This window comes from Leuresthes tenuis, unplaced genomic scaffold, assembly GCF_036924035.1.
Source record: "Leuresthes tenuis unplaced genomic scaffold, fLeuTen1.0.hap1 SCAF_20, whole genome shotgun sequence".
Lineage (NCBI taxonomy): Eukaryota > Metazoa > Chordata > Actinopteri > Atheriniformes > Atherinopsidae > Leuresthes > Leuresthes tenuis.
Window position 1 is genome coordinate 13,834,806 of NW_027325374.1, and position 19,124 is coordinate 13,853,929.

The 19,124-nt window shown below is 43.1% G+C and overlaps 1 protein-coding gene and 1 long non-coding RNA gene across 9 annotated transcripts; both read left to right on the plus strand.

Annotated features, from left to right (window-relative positions):
• Nucleotides 1-1,977: 1,977 nt before the first annotated feature.
• LOC140278904 (uncharacterized) lies at nt 1,978-3,273 on the plus strand. Its single transcript, XR_011909223.1, has 3 exons — nt 1,978-2,078; nt 2,742-2,853; nt 3,083-3,273. It is a non-coding gene; the product is annotated as an uncharacterized lncRNA (long non-coding RNA).
• Nucleotides 3,274-6,424: 3,151 nt separating this feature from the next.
• Nucleotides 6,425-18,860, plus strand: brsk1a (BR serine/threonine kinase 1a). 8 transcript variants are annotated; one of them, XM_072373740.1, is made up of 19 exons: nt 6,425-7,724; nt 7,820-7,914; nt 8,138-8,223; nt 9,000-9,140; nt 9,437-9,553; nt 9,787-9,820; nt 10,335-10,403; nt 10,531-10,677; nt 11,155-11,186; nt 11,298-11,462; nt 11,848-11,945; nt 12,597-12,750; nt 12,838-12,898; nt 14,002-14,632; nt 14,798-14,846; nt 14,947-15,070; nt 15,395-15,605; nt 15,756-15,845; nt 16,231-18,860. In XM_072373740.1, the coding sequence occupies exons 1-19, from the start codon at nt 7,640-7,642 to the stop codon at nt 16,428-16,430; spliced, it is 2,589 nt and encodes an 862-aa protein (XP_072229841.1). In that variant the 5' UTR covers nt 6,425-7,639; the 3' UTR covers nt 16,431-18,860. The 8 variants fall into 8 exon arrangements, with proteins under 8 accessions (XP_072229841.1, XP_072229839.1, XP_072229844.1 ...); XM_072373738.1 differs by having other exon boundaries at nt 15,756-15,842; nt 16,216-18,860; XM_072373743.1 differs by having other exon boundaries at nt 14,356-14,632; nt 15,756-15,842; nt 16,216-18,860.
• Nucleotides 18,861-19,124: the final 264 nt, after the last annotated feature.

The following is a 19,124-nucleotide window of genomic DNA, read 5'->3' on the forward strand; positions in this document are numbered from 1 at the left end:
TTACAGTAATTATAATTTAGGAGGGATTTTTGGGTACTGAGTGAGAGAGGTGCTTTACTCTTGATTGGGGTTTTTCTCAGACACTCTAATTGGCTTGACATGACTGGCTTGTCATATTGGCCTGTCAGTGTCTCCAGTTGCATATATGAGCCAACATACTGCAGTGAGAAGGTATTATAAAACCATCACGTAGTCTCAATGGGCATCTACATTACTCAACATTTTTGAAAGCATCACTCTCTCATGTCACATGTACGTTAGAAGCCTAGTTGCCATGCATTTCATCCTTCTCTGAGTATCTGTTGCTCTCTAGTGGAGAAGTTCAATTCTATCATTAAAAAACAAATGCTGAGAAATATTTAACCTATTTAAGTTCTTGTGTTTTTAAACCCCTAAAGGTGCTAAATACGGCTTTTAAAGCATCTCCACTGTCGTTTGATACTATCCTTTTTTTCTGTTCTTTGCCTGGAATATGACAGATAACAGCAAATATAAAATCAGAATCCACCCAAGCCCCAAGGTTAGCTTTTGATGTGACTAATCGTGTATTTTATCAAATAATGGGGCTCGTTCTGAATGCCATCTGGAATCTAGGGGCACTCATCAATTACCCTTGGACTGGGAGGAGCTATACATATTTTAAAAGTGGGTATATTAATAAATATTCTAATCTGGGAGTATCGCACTGCTTTAAAGAATTTTGCTTCGTATGACAGTGAACATAGCACAAGACAAACCACACGAGATCATTCGTATATATATATATATACATACATATGTACGCATGTATGAAGAAAAAAATCATAGAAGTCATGTCAACTTTGCTTAGAGGCTGACATGGACACTGCTGCTTGTGATAATTCGATCAATAAATATTTATTCTTTCGCCAATTACAGAAATGTTGAAAAAAAAGGCATAACAAATGACCCAGCTGGTGCTCTGCGAAAGTGTTTGTTGGCATCAGTTATGCACTTCTAAACAAAAAAACTGTGTTTGGTTTAGCTCAAAATGAGGAAGTTCTTATTGTCTCCTGATCTGAGTGTAAATCGGGCCGTGGTGAGTTAAAAATAAGGGGGAAAATGAGCTCCCTGCAGGGATTAACTACATAATTGCTACTCACAGCTTCTTTTGTTTCCAGCCTCATGCCTCAAAATTCTGCATTATTTACAGAATATTAGTCACATTCCTTCTACAGCCTTGCTCAGAGCTAATATTTATTTCCCCCCCATTTCTTTTTTCCTCGCTCTTGAATTGGTTAAACAAATACTGCAAAGCTCAGCTCAGCCCCTTAAGCCAACAAAACAGTTTAAAACAAAGTCAGGAGCACAGGAAAAGCCCTCTGCCTGCTCCCCTGCAGTGAGCATTTAAGACGCTTTAGGAGACCTTTGTAATGCTTAATTGTTGACTCAAAAGGTCAGCTATGTGCATACTCATTAGTAGAACAATAAAACAAAAGACAGGAATTAAGGGATTGTAAGTACACTAAGATGCTATTGGTTGATGTGCATAATTTGGGTAAATGAAAGCAGAGCGGGCGACGCAGAACTCACTTGAAGTTGCTCTTTAAAGTAAAAAATTTCAAATTGAAATTTGCACATTTTTGACATCACAGTAGCCGTCGTTCGCTTCAGTTCGACTTATATCGCGACGACTCACAGCATGTGTCATCTAAAGGCACCTTAACCAGAGAACAGATCGGTTCAATTAAATCAGATTCTAATCCAATTGATTGTAATCCAATTATCTGTAATCCAATTGGAGCCATTCTGGAATAATTGGAATGAATTAGAAGTGTATCCATATCATGGCAGTCGCTTGAAAAAAAAAAAAAAACGCGGTTACTTTTTGGTTGCTTTCTTGACTTCTCCCAGTCTCAGGCTCCTTGTGCATGGTCACTGTCATTCCTGCTCCACTCCCTCCTCTCCCTGACTTACATTCCCCTCCTTCTCCATCTGTAGTCACACTTGACTGCAGCTCTTGCAGCAGCTCACCTCCAGCTCTCTTCTGTCAAAATGCCAGACTACGTTGAAGCGGTGCCGGCGCCATGCCAGGTCATCAAGGAGGACGTCGACAAGTGGTGAGTTCCAACAGGAAGGATGTGCGGTTACAGGTGATGGAATCGTTCGAACAAATATACAGACGTTCAGAATGGTAAAAGAAAAAAAGACTCTTTTATTCTCAGGTTGTTCCCATGTGAAATTGTCCCGTGTGCTCACCTTTGGGGAGATCATTAACTAATCAGAGTTAGGGTTGGGAACTTGTTAGCGGCTTTCAGGAAATCCACTTTGCATCATTTGCAAGTGTCAGGACATTAACAGTACAGGAACCTTACAGAAACGCAAATGTCTTGGGAAACATAAATAGAACTGAGGTTTAAAATAGGACTTCCACGCGAGGGCCGGTACATGCCGAACTATTGGTTCGTGTTACATGCATTGAAGAAGCCACAGATATTTGGTGTTTGGCCACGTGCTGGACTGATTAATGTCAGCAGAGCTGCTGTGCAGATTACTCACTCATACGCTCATACTTCACCAGATGCAGATAAAAGCTGCCGCGGTTTGAGCTGAAACACATTCTTATCGGCCTGAAATAATCCCTCGATACTCGTGTAGGCTCTATTTAGGGATTTCCTACGCGTCCACAGTTTCATATCTCCTTATTTATGTGGTTTGTAGTTTGCCCAAGTTGAACCGAAACCTGGAGAGAGTGTTTCTCAAAATCTGACCTTGTGTTTCAGTGTCAGAGAGAAGGGACCGGAGGGCTGCAAAGATCTGATGGATGCATTCCAGGCCTGTATAAAAACTCTATCTGACGGATCGTAATGTACAGTGAAACACAATTTTGAAAATGTAAGCTCGCACTGATGACTACAAACCATTAGTACTGATTGTTTTTTTTTTTGTTTTTTTACATCCTCAACATCTCTGCACTCCTTCTTTGATCTCCATTCAAACTTTTTTTCAGAAGCCCGGATGTATTTTATCGGATTATTTGAATTTAAAACGTTCTTCCCCAGTAATTGCTGCCAGGTAACACTGTCCATCTTTTTCTTTTTTTTATTATTATTCTCCAGCTCAGAGTCCTTTATTTCCCACCCCTGTCATCTCTCATTGCACTGGACTGAGCCACCTATAAACTGAAGAGGGTGTGGTGATGCTGCACTTCTGATACTGGAGCCGATGCTTTTGTGTGTATATTTTATATCACTGTTCGTGTTGCAATTGTGTGCAGTAATATAACACTGATCCATGTCATTTTACATGCAATAAATGAACAATACTACAAATATGAAGCTACAAATATTCTTCTTTGGCGATCACTGATGCCATTATAAAGCGTTGTTGGCTGGAACTTCTCCACCGGCTGAGCAGAGGTTTCTACATGTCGTAGTTACGGTTAATAGAATTAAAAATAGTTTCTTAATCTCAGCTTAATCCTCACATTAAAGCCTGCGCAAAGAAGTCGAACATTAGTTTTTACAGTCTGAGCTTCTGCAATGAATATATTGGGATCGGAGGAATGTAAAGATTAAACTTGGCAGAGGACCTTAAAACAAAGACAGAGGAAGAAGGAGAGGAAGATGATTACTGGGGAGCTGTAGGATCAGGATTGGCCCAGAGGAGGATGCTCTTGCAGGTCTGTGAAAAAAAAGCACAAAAGAAAGATTTTTATTAGCCTCTTACTTAGTCTTTGATGTAATGTCTCTTGTAGGGCCAGCTGAAAGCCACCATAATCTGTTTTTTTTTTTAAATCTCTAAAACCCACAAACAGAAATAGGTAGGATGAGAAAACATGTTCTGTTCCATTTCTCCACACTGGTTAGAGACTCAGCCCCCTGTGTGGCTGAGTGAAAAATCAACCAGCTAGGCGCAGATGAAGATGAGCTTTGGGGAATTATCCACCCACGCACAACATTTCCAATTGAGATTTCAGAGATTTTCCATTGCACTTCACAGATGATACAGTAAAAAACGCCCTACTTTCTCTTTTTTTGTGCGAATGTCATCTCTGTGGGATTCGTTTGAACCACCGGTCGGCTCTTTTCTGTTTGCCGACCATCGGCCATGTGTCCTGACCCCTCTTTAAAGAGCCGGGTGGCTCTGCACGACACGTAAAGGCTTCTTTCAAATGAGCATTTTAGGTCACCGACATTTAGGACAACATGTGACTTCGACACTGAGATTGGATTTTGCCGTTGCGATTTGTTCATCTGTCATCTGGCACGGTGTGGCCAACAGGGTGGGCAACTTGTACGGATGGTGACATAAAACATTCAGGCTGAAATGGATCAGTAGGATGATGCATTCAAGTCATTTAACTGGTCTTTTTTTACAGCAGACATTGTGACTTGACAAATAAATGTGTTACCAGCACTGTTCTAATAAGCCTTGGCAAGTGTGACAAGAGTCCTCATGCACAATACCAAGACCCTGCAACCAATTAAAAAGCAGTCCTTACATGTAGGTGTGTACGTATGTTACTGCTCATGTGCTTTTTGCACTGCAGCACGTATTCGTCACATGGCCTGTCATGAATTTTTAGGAATCTGAAAGTCTTCTACTCATGGCTGAAAGCAGCCAGTGAATTTTAAGAAATTCTGAGGTCCAGTACTGTGAAAAAGTCCCGATGGAGCCCTGTTTTCCTCATATTTTTGTCATCCGAGCGGCAAAGTCTCATTTTCATTTGCTGTTTTGTTTGAAAGTAATTTTCAGTCCAGTCCGTGCACCAGAGCATTTTCAGAGGAACGTGGTTCGAAGCAACACTGGAGGAGTCAGCGAAGCTTAAATCTATGCGCTTTTGGCTAGTTTTTGAGCACAGTGATGTTTGTTGTGGTCATTCCGTAGAGCCTAAAACTGGCCGAGAGCACCCGGGCGGCGGGGGCTGAGATACCACAGTTATCAGCTTTGCTTTCCACCATTTGCGCTTTACGTTCTCTTAACAATTTTGGGAGCGCGTTTGAAAAATATCATGAGGTTATGCTGTAAGAAAAGTAGTACTGTGTGCTGGGGGAGGCCTTCTCCTATCTTGTTAGTTTAACCTTGGATGCTGAAGAAGGTATTTTTGCTAGTTCTTTCGTCTGTGAACAAAGAATGATATGATATTAACTACACTGTACTCATCTAACAAAGATAGTGAAAGGAGGGAACTTCAGGAATGTCTCATGACCACATGTGGCTAATGATTTTGTAGTAGAAAGCATACAAAGCAGAAGTATCCTGTGTCCCTGTGTCAGCTTTGTGATATGTTGCGTAACCTCTCTTCTTGCTGAAAGATTAAACTTTTTGTTAACTGACTTCTGAGCCTCATTGGGAGAATTTTCTTAACAGAGCGCTTAGTGGCATCTTTTGAGGCTTCTTCAACGTGACAAAAAAAAAAAAAGATTCACGTTCATGACATGAATCATTCAAGCATAAAAAGTAGCCAACTCAAGGGATTCCTTTTGGATGGAGGAGGTTGTTAGATACATGAGAAAAGTTAGTCATACCATAATGTGAAAATAATCTACTTCAAGGAAAAGTACTATCAGCAAAAAGTATAAATAAAGTAAAACCACTTTTGTTCCAGTCATTATGTTATGTCTGTCTATGTATACCTCTGAGTACAAGAATGATGTGTTTTGTTTATTCATTTTTTAAATGAATTTTCTGAAAATGAATGTGAATAAAAGCTACTGAGCAAGATTTCGATATCTGTCTCCAGAAATGTAAACAGGCATGGCAGCATTGGTGTGTAGAGCACATAGATTCTAAATGCACTTCAGCATCAGACTAAATGGAATTACTTTCGTCCAGTTAAATTCTCAGTGCAACACCTCAAATTTGATGCCACACGCCTAAAGATACCAGCAGGATGGGCCAGTGAGCCAATAAGTCATAAGAAATATATTATTCATTTACCACAGAGTTAAGAGACTGTAATCAGCCTGGATTATTTGAGAGAGAGAAAAGATTTGACAAAAGGAATACTTGATTACATTCTTATTTGCTTACATAGTGATATACCAATTCATCACCTTTTTTTTATTGTTATTTTATGTTTAATTTGACCAAATATAAATACCGAGCATCGTAGTATTTAATTTGCATTTGAAATAAAAGCATATTTGCCCTTTGGCATTATATTTTACAAAAACGACATATAGAACTGATTAAATATCAAAGTGGTCTGGCCCTTAATGCAAATCCAAAGTACCGCAGGTCTGCCCAGTTACTGAAGGCACCCCCTGCACCAGCCGGGGCCTCCGGCGATGTTTACAACTGTCTTTCAGAGCACCAGAGAGGGAGGTGTCCGCTGCGGCTCACGGGGTCCACAGTGTGGCCAGTGGTGTGGTGAATGCAGAGATAAGCGTATTCTGTGGAAGATGATCGGGAGGAGGAGGCAAGTGGAGGGCGGGGGAGAGGAGGCTAGCGGAGAGAGGATGGAGAGGGAGTGAGACCCGGATGCTGATGCGAGTGGGGCGAAGGAAGGAAGAGGGGAGAGAAAATATCGATTTACGGCAAGAAAACGGAGTATCATACAAGGGGCCTTTGCCTTGCGTGAACTATAATCAGAAGTGAGGAGGGGGATACGAGAGCTGATAGTCGTGCGGGCTCATTTGTGTGTTTTCACCTGTGTATCCGCTGGTGAGGGAGGAGGACACGCCGAAGGAGAGAGGCGAAGATGCTGTGATCCGCTACTTGCAGTGATGTAGGGAGGCAGAGGCGAGTGGAAGCTGGGAGGGGGAGGACTTAGGACTACGCTACGTTGAAAAAAAATGGTAGTTTGGCTAGGAATACCTGTTCCATCTCGAAAAATTGTGAGAATGTGGAGGCCGTCTGATAAATATGACCATTTGGCGATGCCTCGAAACTTCAGGCGGTGTCGGTTTTTTTGACAGGCGGCGCGCGCGAGACGGCCGTTGGTCTAGGCGTTGAGGCTAAAGCTAGCCTCGCTGCTGTGTGGGAGAGCGGCGGCGAGGCTAAAATAGCATGTTGTTGCACCTGTGAAACAGGCCTGACAGTGAGAATAACATTGATGTAATTTTCTGCGCAAACGTCTACTTTGTGCACTGGACGTATTCTCAAACAGCAAATGGCATAAATCTTTCCAGCTGGTGTGAAAACCTGGTTGTTTAAAGACCGTACGTTATCTTATTAACCGTTACATAGAGTTAACGTCATAGAAGTGACAAGGTGCAAGTCATAGAAATAAGCTAATATATATCAGTAAAAGTCTTTAGTTGGCCCACAGTACCTTGACATGTTTATCTTTGGGGTAGTGGTCAGTATTTAACGCAGAAAACAGCCTTGCAACTTACTGTCATCTCAGTTTCTCAGCTGTGATGGGTCAATAGCAAGCTCTTTCGTCAAATATTCATGTCCTTTATACAGTGAAAATATCTTGCTCGGTTGAGACGAACATGCTTAATTTTTTTATCATCAGTGTGTTGTAAAGGTTTGCCTTTGTGCGTTTTTAATATGTTACATGCAAGTAAGTGGCTATGTTAAAACAGAAAAAAAAGGCTGCCCCTCTAAGTTGAGCGTCATCTTGTGTCCCACCTCAACCTCTGTATAAGCTGTACAATATCACCGTAATTGCAATAATCACAGTGCAGAATCCGTTATAATTGTGTATTTAGCCTCCAGTAAGAGCAGTATGAGTAAGGAACTGTCTCTGAGTCAGTCAGCTCAATATGTTGGGCCCTATCGACTGGAGAAGACTCTGGGGAAGGGACAGACAGGTGAGTACGTGTTGGACCCGTTTTCCAGTTTTCATATTGAACAATGTCAGATCTTCCACGCACCTGTCTGTTGTTCTTGTCGTTTTGTCTGTCAGGACTGGTCAAACTTGGGGTCCACTGTATTACGGGTCAGAAGGTAGCCATCAAAATAGTCAACCGAGAGAAGCTGTCCGAGTCGGTCCTGATGAAAGTACGGTTTGACGCCTTTTTTTACGTTGTTGCTTACGGTGATAATAAGATTGCTAATTTTGTAAATGGCTTCAAGTGTGAAGCTATCGACAAGCTGCTCCATTATCATCTCTGTTGGTTATTTGTTCTCACTTTGGATGCTTCAGTATGTCACTGACTTGTTTGTGTGTGCTGCTTTCACATCTTCGCCTTTGTCTTTATACCCCCCTCTTCTGTGTTACTAGGTTGAGAGGGAGATTGCCATTCTGAAACTGATTGAGCATCCCCATGTGTTGAAGCTGCATGATGTTTACGAGAATAACAAATACCTGTGAGTTCCCTCTGCACTCAGAAAAGTCTGGCTTTCCCATGCTTTCTGGCTCTGTACTGTAACTCCCATTTCCCTTTATTTCCTTTATTACTGTTAAAAACAAATGTTGCAGCTGGTTGCAGCTGAAAATGAGTAAGGTCCACGTTGAGGTCCTAGGATCAAACATCAGAAACAAATTGATGATGACCAGTTTACAAGTGTCTTGGTTTAGAATGAGCACACTGTACAGGAAGTAATTGTGATAAACACAAGACATCTGAACCATCTAATGCTACTAATTACTGATTTTATAGGGCTAAAATAATGTAAATGTAATGTAAGAGGTAGGTGCATTGCATTGCAAGGTGAATTTGTCTGGCGACAATATAGTTTTTTCCAATTTTCAAAAATTGCGACCGGATTGGTGAAAGATATTGAAAATATCCCGCCTGAATAAAAGCTGGGCAAATCCTGACACATAGGAGATTAATGGCTGCAGGTAAAACAATCAGAAATGACGGATGAAGGTGTCTGAGCACATCGTTTTTTCTATTTATTCATAAAACGCAGTTTAAAAAGAAAAGAAAAAAAAGTGCTGAAGAAACTTTACTGTGGCATCGTGGTGGCTAAAATATTGGCACTGAGGTCGGCAAAAAACGATGACGGTCATCTCCACGCATTGCACAATAAGTCTGTAACGTAATGATAGGCCTCGGTTAGATTAAATCCCCATTTCCACATCCTGTCTTTTCGGGATGAAAGTGTCAGCTTACGTCTTTGCCCTTGTTTGCCAACAGGTACCTGGTGTTGGAGCATGTGTCAGGGGGCGAGCTCTTCGACTACCTGGTGAAGAAGGGCCGGCTCACTCCCAAAGAGGCCAGAAAGTTCTTCAGGCAGATCATCTCTGCTTTGGATTTCTGCCACAGTCATTCCATCTGGTTGGTTTGGGTTTTTTTTTTTTTTGCGTAGAGCAGCGTTTCTCCGATGGGGTTTTTGGTCATATGTAGGATGATGATTTGGGTTCCTCCGCTCGCTTTCTAAGCTATTTTGAGCCCTCTCATTGAAACAATAAAGAATCAGCGACGGTTTGGCAGAATAAATGAATGAAAAAAAAAAACTTGTGATCTTGTAGCCTGAGCTATTATTAAAGACACCTTTTCAAAGCTGTAACACGTGAGCGAAAATGCTATATTCTGCACCGCCAAGACTAGTAGCGTCTTTCTTATTTGTGCAGTCACAGAGACCTTAAGCCGGAGAACTTGCTCCTGGATGAAAAGAACAACATTCGTATCGCCGACTTTGGCATGGCCTCCCTACAGGTCGGGGACAGTCTGTTAGAGACCAGCTGTGGGTGAGTATCAGCTCTGTGTGTGTTCCTAAATTGTGTTTTCCCGCTTCAGAATTTGTATGTATACATATATATATGTTCAGTCATTTCTAATGAAGATTGAAACAGAGTACAGGGAACACGCAGGTGTGACCTTTTTATAGTTTTTTAGATTTTCTGTCTCTCCCACGCCTGCCAAAGCCTTATATTTCTAAGCCTGTTAATGCTTCCTGCGACACATTCCGCTCTCGTTTCAGATCACCACATTACGCCTGTCCTGAAGTCATACGGGTAAGTGACCCGCTCTTCTGCGGCGGCGTCCTCAAACGCCCTCACCTGTAATGAAAATGAGCGAATGTTGTCGATGAATTATTAATTCGGTGGCAAACACAGACAGCTGCATGAGCCGAAACACCGACCGACGACACTAACGATCTGAGAAATCATTCCAGTCAAACGTAAGAACTCTCAAAGGGATATAAATTCGGTCACTCGTGTTGTATTTGTGAGGCTCGTCTCTTGTCAGAGAGAATCTTAATGGCACTCAGCTCAGAAGATTATGCGGCTCTATGAGTGACATGTTGGTTACACAGCGCAGCGGACTGAGATTGACTAAGTGCAGGAATTAGAATGGATTACAGGGTTTTCTTTTGAAAGCAACACAGTCAGTGTATAATCTTGTATAATCCTTAAATCAGTTTAAGCGATCTCAGGGAATGTTGGCAATTATTTGGAACCGTTTTCTTTTTTCATTTTTTTATTTTCATATTGGTGTAAGGATTTATGTGCACTCTCTCTTTGATAGGGGGAGAAATATGATGGACGGAGAGCAGATGTGTGGAGCTGTGGGGTCATCCTGTTTGCCCTGCTGGTGGTCAGTCTTCCACTCATTGTTTTCGCTGCACAGTTTCATCTATTTGCACTTACTCCCCCCATGTTTGGTCATTCTATCATATCTGTGTTTCTCTCTCCTCTCTGCTTCCCCCCCTCCCCCCCCACAGGGCGCCCTGCCGTTTGACCATGACAATTTACGGCAGCTTCTGGAAAAGGTGAAGAGCGGGGTGTTCCACATGCCCCACTTCATCCCTCCAGACTGCCAGTCTCTGCTCAAAGGCATGATTGAGGTCAACCCCGAGAAAAGGCTCACGGTACATGACTAATCAGCATGTAGCAATCAAACAGGGCAGCTTCATTGGCAGCTGTTGATAGTTTTGGGAGTTCTTTTGTTGCCTCGTTGCCTGTTTGTCTTTGCTTGCAGTCTTTGTTGCGGGATCTGCTCTCTAGATTTTTCATTCCAGTTGCATTTTCATAGGGGATTCCGTTAGAGGTGCTTTTTACGTGTTTCACACAGGAACTTTGTTTTTTTTTGTTGCATTAAAGTTCAATCAGAAGAATGCATTTCGGTGCCAGGTGTAAAGGATTTATCTAATAATTGCAATCGGTCAAAAACCTTTGAGATGAAGTATTTTCTCTGTAATTCTGACAGGCAGTAAAGCATTGGAAATTGTCTTTTGAAATCTGTAAAAGAAAAAAAAAAAAAGAGCTGTTTGCACAGCAAAGCTCTGTGACCATCTGGCACAGACTTCAGGAACTAATGGCCCCATCTGCCCTGTCGCCCCTTACAGCTAGAGGCCATCCAGAAACATCCCTGGTATCTGTGAGTATTCATGTATTTCTGTGTACCGTACTCCACTGTTAAAGTGCATCACAGTTAATCTCATACATTCCAACTGTTTTGTTGCGTGTTATCTGTGTGTGTGGCGCACAGGGGAGGCCGCAACGAGCCGTGTCCCGAGCAGCCTCCTCCCAGGCGAGTGTGTGTGAGGCGAATCTTGTCCCTAACTGAGCTGGACCCAGATGTGTTGGACAGCATGCATTCGCTCGGATGTTTCAGAGACCGAGTCAAGTTAACTCGGGATTTGCAATGTGAAGAGTGAGTTTTTTTATTTATTTTTTTTTATCTCCGAACATGACTGCGGTGTTAAGTATGTGATTTTGCAATAAAAAAAATTCCACTCCTGGAATAAAACAACAGCAATGTAATTAACATTGATAACGTACCTGAAATAGTGAAGCCGTATGATATGGTTTTTGACTTGTCATGATGTACATTTTCCATAGATCCAACGAGCACAGCGAAGGCTCAAAAAAATAAAATCCCCCCCAAAAAAGGCTCTGTGGTGCATTGGCTTGTAACGACTTGCAGTTTTTTCAAGTGAAGGGTTCCTTACCTTGATCACATATTGTTCCCTTATAGATATGTTTCTGGTTTTTAGCTTCTCCAATGACTTTCTTTCATCCTCTCTTGTCTGTCACAGAGAAAACCAGGAGAAGATGATCTATTACCTACTGCTGGACAGGAAGGAGCGCTACCCCAGCTATGAAGACGAGGACTTACCTCCACGCAATGACATAGGTCAGTCTTTACGGGGCATGGGGGAGCCATTCAAAGGAAGAAGCTACTTTTCTCAGTCTCTGTCACTGTCTTTGAGTCTGTATTCTTACTCATTACCGACACCGGCGTATTTAAGGTTACTTTTTACTTGTACTCCAAACAGAATAAAGGATGACATTACATAACTTGCACAGATCACAAGACAGGGAGACAGAGGTTTGTGCCTGTTTGGCATCCAGTTAGATTAGGCTTTGTTGGCACCAGCTTTTTTTAGTTTTATCTTATATGATAGTGTTAAAAAAATATTTAATTTTATATTAAGACATTATTACGAGGTCCATACTAGACGTCAGAGAGGAGTAGAGAACTAGCAAAACTGGGAGCCATGTGCTGCCTGTGCTTTTGAAGCTAAGGTTATCACATTCACAGATGGTGGAGTGAGCGAAAGGCCTGTGGAGAAGCTGCTGTCGTCATGTCAACTGTGCGCGCCACTATTATTGATAACGGGGAGCAGTTACAACGATTAAAAATGTGTTGTTTCGTTTTGAGAAATGTCTGAGCAACACCGCTGACACCTTGTTGGGAGCAGTCCTTCAAACAGTGTAACACAGCGTGTCAAACGAGGTAGATTTAGTGTGGGCTTTAAAATGCGTTTGTGGTGGTGCTCCTCAGCAGACCCTCCTCGAAAGCGTGTTGACTCTCCCATGCTGACGCGCCACGGCCGCTGCCGTCCTGAGAGGAAAAGCCTGGAAGTGCTGAGCGTTACCGAGCAGGGGTCTCCTACCCCACCCCGCAGGGCTCTGGACACAGCTGCCCACAGTCAGAGGTGCGGTCGCTCGTTCTCAGACTTTCGCCATGCTGTACATGAACTCTGCCACGAATGCAAGGACGAACCCTTTGTGTCTCTTGTCAGGTCTCGCTCAGTCAGCGGAGCGTCGAGTGGGCTCTCCTCCAGCCCTCTCAGCAGTCCCAGGGTAAGGGTTTGACATCCAGCTTTCAACAACTGTACACACTGTTGCAGCACTGTCTTTGCACATGACATAAACATACACTATAAAGCACAGAACTGTCAGAAATACACATATATATTACTTTTAATTGAATTTGTTCATTGTTTTCCTGCAGTGATTGCCACTTATCAGTGTCGGGAGTGTTTTTTTCTTCCCCTTAAAGGTTTAAAGTGTGCATCGTATTTAAACTTAAACCCTTTAGATCAAGGATTTGGGTTGAATACGGCACCTAAAACCAATGTGGGTTGGGATTTTAATATGTTAACATTGGGACAGACTGGACAGAACATTATTCCTAAATTAGCATATAGTGTTTCACGGTTCCATTATATTTCACTTCTAGTGTAGATACAAATTGTCAGCATAAAAAAACACAGTATACTATTTTATGATCCCATATGTAGCTTTTCAGTTTATTGCTTGACTATTGTAAAATTTTTATGGCTGCTGATCTTGCCCCTCCTGACAAAAATAATTCCACTACTCTTTACAACCCCCTAAATTATGCACACATTAATGTCCTCAGTCATTTTTACACATCATCAGAACACCAGTTCCACATATTAAACGGGAGGTTTGTATTTTCTCCTGTCTCCATGTCACTTGTCATGCACGAACAATTTTCCTGGTACCAGTAGTTGTTTAGAGAACGGAATTGTTGAATTAGATGACTGGTGGGACGGTTCGCTTTGTAAACACTCAGAACTTTATTAGAACAAAAAGCTGTACATTTACATTACATTTGCAGCACTTGCTCTTTAGTTACACCTTCTCTGCCACTGTTCTGCGTCTCTGCATTCTTAACCCTGCCATTGCCACAGCTGCCATTTAACCTTCACGTGCAAAGAGCACTTACAAAACACCACAAGTCCCTAAATGAAGGCTTTCATGACCAGCACTGGTACAATTGCATTTGGTAATTTCACTATTCACAAGGTGCACTCTTCTGTCATTAAGCATGATATTCATTTCCATTCTTTCTCCATTTTCCATCCCTTCTCTTTCTTGTTTACCATCTCTCTCGCCCCCACCCCACCCCACCCCACCCCACAAACCCACTCCCCCAGTCCTATCAGAGCCCAGTCTTCACTTTCAGCCAATCAGATGTCACCTCTGCCACCGCTTCCCCCCTCACAAAGGAGTCCAAACAGGGAAACGCCACGACTCCTCGCTCAGCACGGGCTCACGACAAGCCCAAAGCTCCCCCCAACCCAAAGACCCAGACCTTGCCCACCAAAGGACCCATCGACCGACCCCATCTGCAGCCCATCAAATCCTTGCCTCTGCACAACCCATCCTCCCGCTCGCCCTCCCCTTCCCCACTACTGTCACCCATACCCCGTTTCTTCTTCCCTTCTTCCTCTGTCCTGAAGTCAGTGACTAAGAGCTTCTACCCAAACTCTGCCCACTCTGTGCCGCAGGTCACCCCCCAGGGTTCTCCGTTGCCCACACCCTTGGGCACTCCCGTCCACCACCCTCACCACCCTTCCTCTACCCCGCCTTCCTCTTCCTCGTCCTCGTCCTCCTCGCGGGCGGAGGGAGGGGGAGGGGTGGGCTCGCTGTCGCTGACCCCGCCCTCCAGCCCAGGGGGGGGCAGCGGCATGGCAGCCAGCAGCTCCGCCCACTGGAGGACTCGCCTCAATTCTTTCAAGAACAACCTGCTGGGCTCACCCCGATTCCATCGCCGTAAATTACAAGGTAGGTTGTGTGCGTTCTGGTTTGGTTTTGACACGCGGCTGTGGAACGTCTTAGGTAGGTCCCAGTTAGCCAATGATTTTGGTTTTCATCTCACGTTCCCAGTTTATTTTTCCTTTGCTTTCCAGAAAATGTTTGATTTTAACACTTTGAGTCTGTTTCTTCCAGTTCCCACATCAGAGGACATGTCCAGTCTAACACCAGAGTCCAGCCCTGAGTAAGTCCTTTCCCGATCACTGATAAGTTATTAAGCCGTGCGCTTGTGGTCTGTGTGTCTCACGTTGTTATTTTCCCTTTTGATTTTGTCTGGCTCCAAGGCTGGCTAAGAAGTCGTGGTTTGGGAATTTCATCGGCTTGGAGAAAGAGGAGCAGATCTTTGTGGTGATCAGAGACAAACCTCTAAGTTCTGTCAAAGCTGACATTGTCCACGCTTTCTTGTCAGTGAGTATCTGACGTCTGTCTGTCTTCCATGTCTCACAGTCTGAATGTTTTATTTTGGCTCTCGTGGAAAGGAGCCCACTCGCACGCTCATGCTGTGCACCTCATTTCTTTCATTATTTCACTTTTCTCTTTGTTTGTTTTTTTGATTTAATCTTACTCACTGGTGGCACGTAGACAAATCACTTTTGCTTTCACCAATGGCTCACTCTTTCTCTCTCCTCTCCTCACCCTTTGTCTCCCTATACTCACGTTGGCCCCCCGCACCTCTCCCGCCTCGTAAGTCTGTCGGTCTCTCTGCTTCTTCTCTATCTCCCCACCACGCAGATCCCGTCTCTCAGCCACAGCGTCCTCTCCCAGACCAGCTTCCGGGCCGAGTACAAGTCCTCCGGCGGTCCCTCCGTCTTCCAGAAACCCGTCAAGTTCCAAGTGGACATTGCCTTTTCCGAGGGCGAGAGGGAGAGAGACAGGGAGAGGACCGAGAGGGAAGGCAGGAGGGAGACAGGAATCTACAGCGTGACATTCACCCTCATATCAGGTAAGTAAAAAACATCTGAACTGTGAAAAGAATTTAACATCTTATATATATATATAGATACATTTTATTGTGACGGTTTCAATCACTTATCTGAGTATTTTTTCGAACAACGCCTCGGCGACACGTGTTCCTGCCGTGATCCGTCCTCAGGCCCGAGTCGCAGGTTCAGACGAGTGGTGGAAACCATTCAAGCTCAGCTTCTCAGCTCCCATGATCAGCCACTGGTGCAAGTCCTATCTGGTAAGACTGCTTACACGCACTTATCCACACATTGGCGTAAAACACTTTTCACCTTCGACTCGATCCATTGAGGAACATCCAAAAACTCAAAACTTAGTCGTATTTGATTAGAACAAATGTAGGTGTTTGGTGTCTTTTGTTTGCCTCGTCACAAATGAATTTCTGGATAAATGTATTGTATTTTGGGAGTTGCCTTGAGGGAATCTACCTGCAGCTAATACGTTTTTAGTTTAACCGAGGCTGTGGTTTGTGTGGGATCAGCACAATCTCAGGTGATACCTGCTGAATGATTCCTAAAGCAGATTTAGACTCAAACAAAACACGACACATACGATAGGTATACACTTAGAGTGACTTTCCTGTCCTCCTCCTGATCCCTTCCCAGATGAGAAGAACGGCCGGCCCCATGGGACCCCCACCCGCCAAAACTCGAGGCGCTCTGAGGGTGGGGGCGACAGGTGCGAGTGGGGAGACCGAGCGGATGGCGGAGGCATAGGAGGCAGCGGAGGAGTTCTGCAGCGCAGAGGCTCGGCAAAAGAGAGAACCCGACTGCTGTCCTCTAATGGAACCCAATCCCAACCGTAGGATAGAAAGTGAGGCCAGGCTGCAGGATGCTTTAACAACACCGGAAAATAAACAGTATAACTGTATCTCCAAGTATCCCTGCAAGCCACGAGCTTCTCCTATTCTTCCTTGAGTAAATTAACGAAGGTGCTTGTCCATAGCGAGGATCGAGCCTTTCCCTCCCATCGTGCATTTATTTTTTTTTTTTACGTCATCTCGATCTTTTGGATCACCAGGATTCCTTCCCTCAAATGAGACAGAAGTGTTAAGAAGCCACCCTTTAATGGGGGAAAAAAAAGGAGTGAGCAGTTTTGGTATCCGTCCATCATAGACACAGCTTCACAAATCAACATAGGAATTTTGAAGTGCTAATGTGCATGCCAGTTAGCAAATCAGCCTGCTAAAGGGTGCTGACACGACCAGTTAGGCTAGTTTACCATATCGTTGCAATACAGTATCTGGCACCAAAAAGAAGCAGCAATCTTGTGGTGGTTCTCTTCATTACTCTTTGAATTATCCCGTGTGCTCGTATCACTATCAAGAAACATACAGATCCTAGTCCATACTGAAAAAAAAGTACACATATATATATATATATATAAATATATATATATATATATATATTAATGCGACTCACCAGAAGAACCCTAAAGAGTTTTTTCAACCTTCTACCATGTGAGCGAGAAAAACTGCATCCTGGGATCACAGCGACGGCTTTCCTCGAGGTCGAGAAAAAAACCCAACAAAGTAAGCTAAGTACGTGAATGTGAAAAAAAAAGAATAATATTTTTTTATTTCGTTTTCATTTCTGGTTACACGTTCGTTCTGAGGGTGTCAGTAGCGCAGCGATGGCGGTGAAGACGGCGACCTCAGCACTCCGTGGGGCTTGAGAGGAAACGCTTGCGTGTGGACGGACGGACGGACATTCGTTTAATGTTAAATGTTCAATGATTATTTGGAATTTCCTGATTACTCAGAGACGATACGGAGCAATGCAACTCGGATTTAGCATTGGACCCTCGTTGCTCTGAAGAAGGGTTTCTGACTCGGGAACGGGGACATATGAACATCACCGTGTGGAGATTTAAAAAAAGAAGAAGAAAAAAAACAAACACTATGCGTGAATTGTTCCATGAACTTCATCAGACCTGGATTCCTGGCCTTCGAATCAGACAGAACCCACCTTTCTTGTTGAGCTTGTCTCCTGTTGCCATAGTATTCACGTGCTGACTTGTAACAAAACAAATCAAAGGAAAAGACAAAAAAAAGAAAAAAAAAAGATTATAATAAAAAAGTCAAAAATCCATCAGTGGACATTATCACAATGCCAGACTTCTAAGGCTTGCGGCGTCAGTTCAAGACTTTAAAATGGGGAGCTGGCAGCTCCTGAAACCCTGCGCTCCTCATTCCAGTGTTCACCAACAAGCCAAGTAGTCCATCACTGCACCCAGGCTCATCACTGAGTGTTGCACCATTCTGCAAGCAGACGTAGCAACTCGGACATTCATGTATTACTCCAGTACTCTTATCAGACTTGTCAATGTTCATCACCAGTCTTCCATACAGCACAATATGCAACTAAAGTGCAGGATGTTTTTCAGAAGGATTCAAATTGCTAATGGCCTGTTCATTTGGACTGTTTTACTCCATGATTTCATTCTGCCATCTAATTTATTTATTAATTGATTTATTTATTTATCTGTCTGAAATATAGGGTTACGTCATGTATTTGTTTACAAAGTTAAACTTCTTGCCAACAAAAGTGTATCGATAACAAATCAATCACTCTGACACCCCCCCCCCCCCGCCCTTTTTTTATTTTCTCTGAGCATTTCTTTCCATGCAGAAGAACAGCTTTGATAGCAGCACCGATAAGTTGCTCTCATTCTCTGTCTGCAGTGATCTTTGCCTGCGTCCCCACGTCACGTTTGATCATGCTTATCTCTGTGAGTGAGTGAGAATGAGTGTGAAACCTCGCAGCAGGTGGATCTTGAGCCAACTGCGAACAGAGATTTCACCCAGTCCGACACATTAAACTGAAACGTCAAAGCCAAATCCAAACAGGCGCATAATGTCTCTCTACCCCCCACGCTTTGAATGCTTGCTAACTTACACGTCTGTCTGCTTCTTCACCTCTGTTGTGTAGCCATCATCACAAGGGAAAATGTACAAAGTTGTTTGCTTCACCACACACTTTATGATTGCTCACTGTCATCAGTTGCATCCGTCACGTCACCTTCACTTTCATTGACCCAACTCTGGCTAAGATTGTAAACTATTCTTTATTCATAAGGGTCAGTAGAATAAGGTGTTTAAAAAAGAAATGTCTGTATCATAATTTAAATATAAAGTGCACTATTATAGCTATTGCCTGTGATAAAAAGAACAATTAAGATTGAATTGATGGTCAAAATAAAGAGAGATCCACCTTATTGTTATGGTTACAATAATAAACCCTAAATTCATATCTGTGTCTATTTAATCTCTGGGTTAGAATTGTGTGTCTGTCCATTTCAGAACAAACATATGGATCTATATATCTATATGTCATTATGTGTCAACAAGGAACAAGAGGCTTGACATTTTTACTTTAGTTTGGGAGGTTTTGTTGCTTTCTATCTCGTGGAATGTTTTTCTTTGTTCAACAGAATTTGTACGATGCTCTTGAACTCATCTCACGATCCTGCAGATGGAGCTATGGCACACAGGAAAATG

Coding starts and splice junctions, on each gene's coding strand:
- brsk1a (XM_072373738.1), top strand. CDS start 7,640: ATGAGTAAGGAACTGTCTCTGAGTCAGTCAGCTCAATATGTTGGGCCC. Junction 9,141..9,436: donor TGCCACAGTCATTCCATCTG/GTTGGTTTGGGT, acceptor TTATTTGTGCAG/TCACAGAGACCTTAAGCCGG. Junction 12,899..14,001: donor GCCCTCTCAGCAGTCCCAGG/GTAAGGGTTTGA, acceptor CCACTCCCCCAG/TCCTATCAGAGCCCAGTCTT.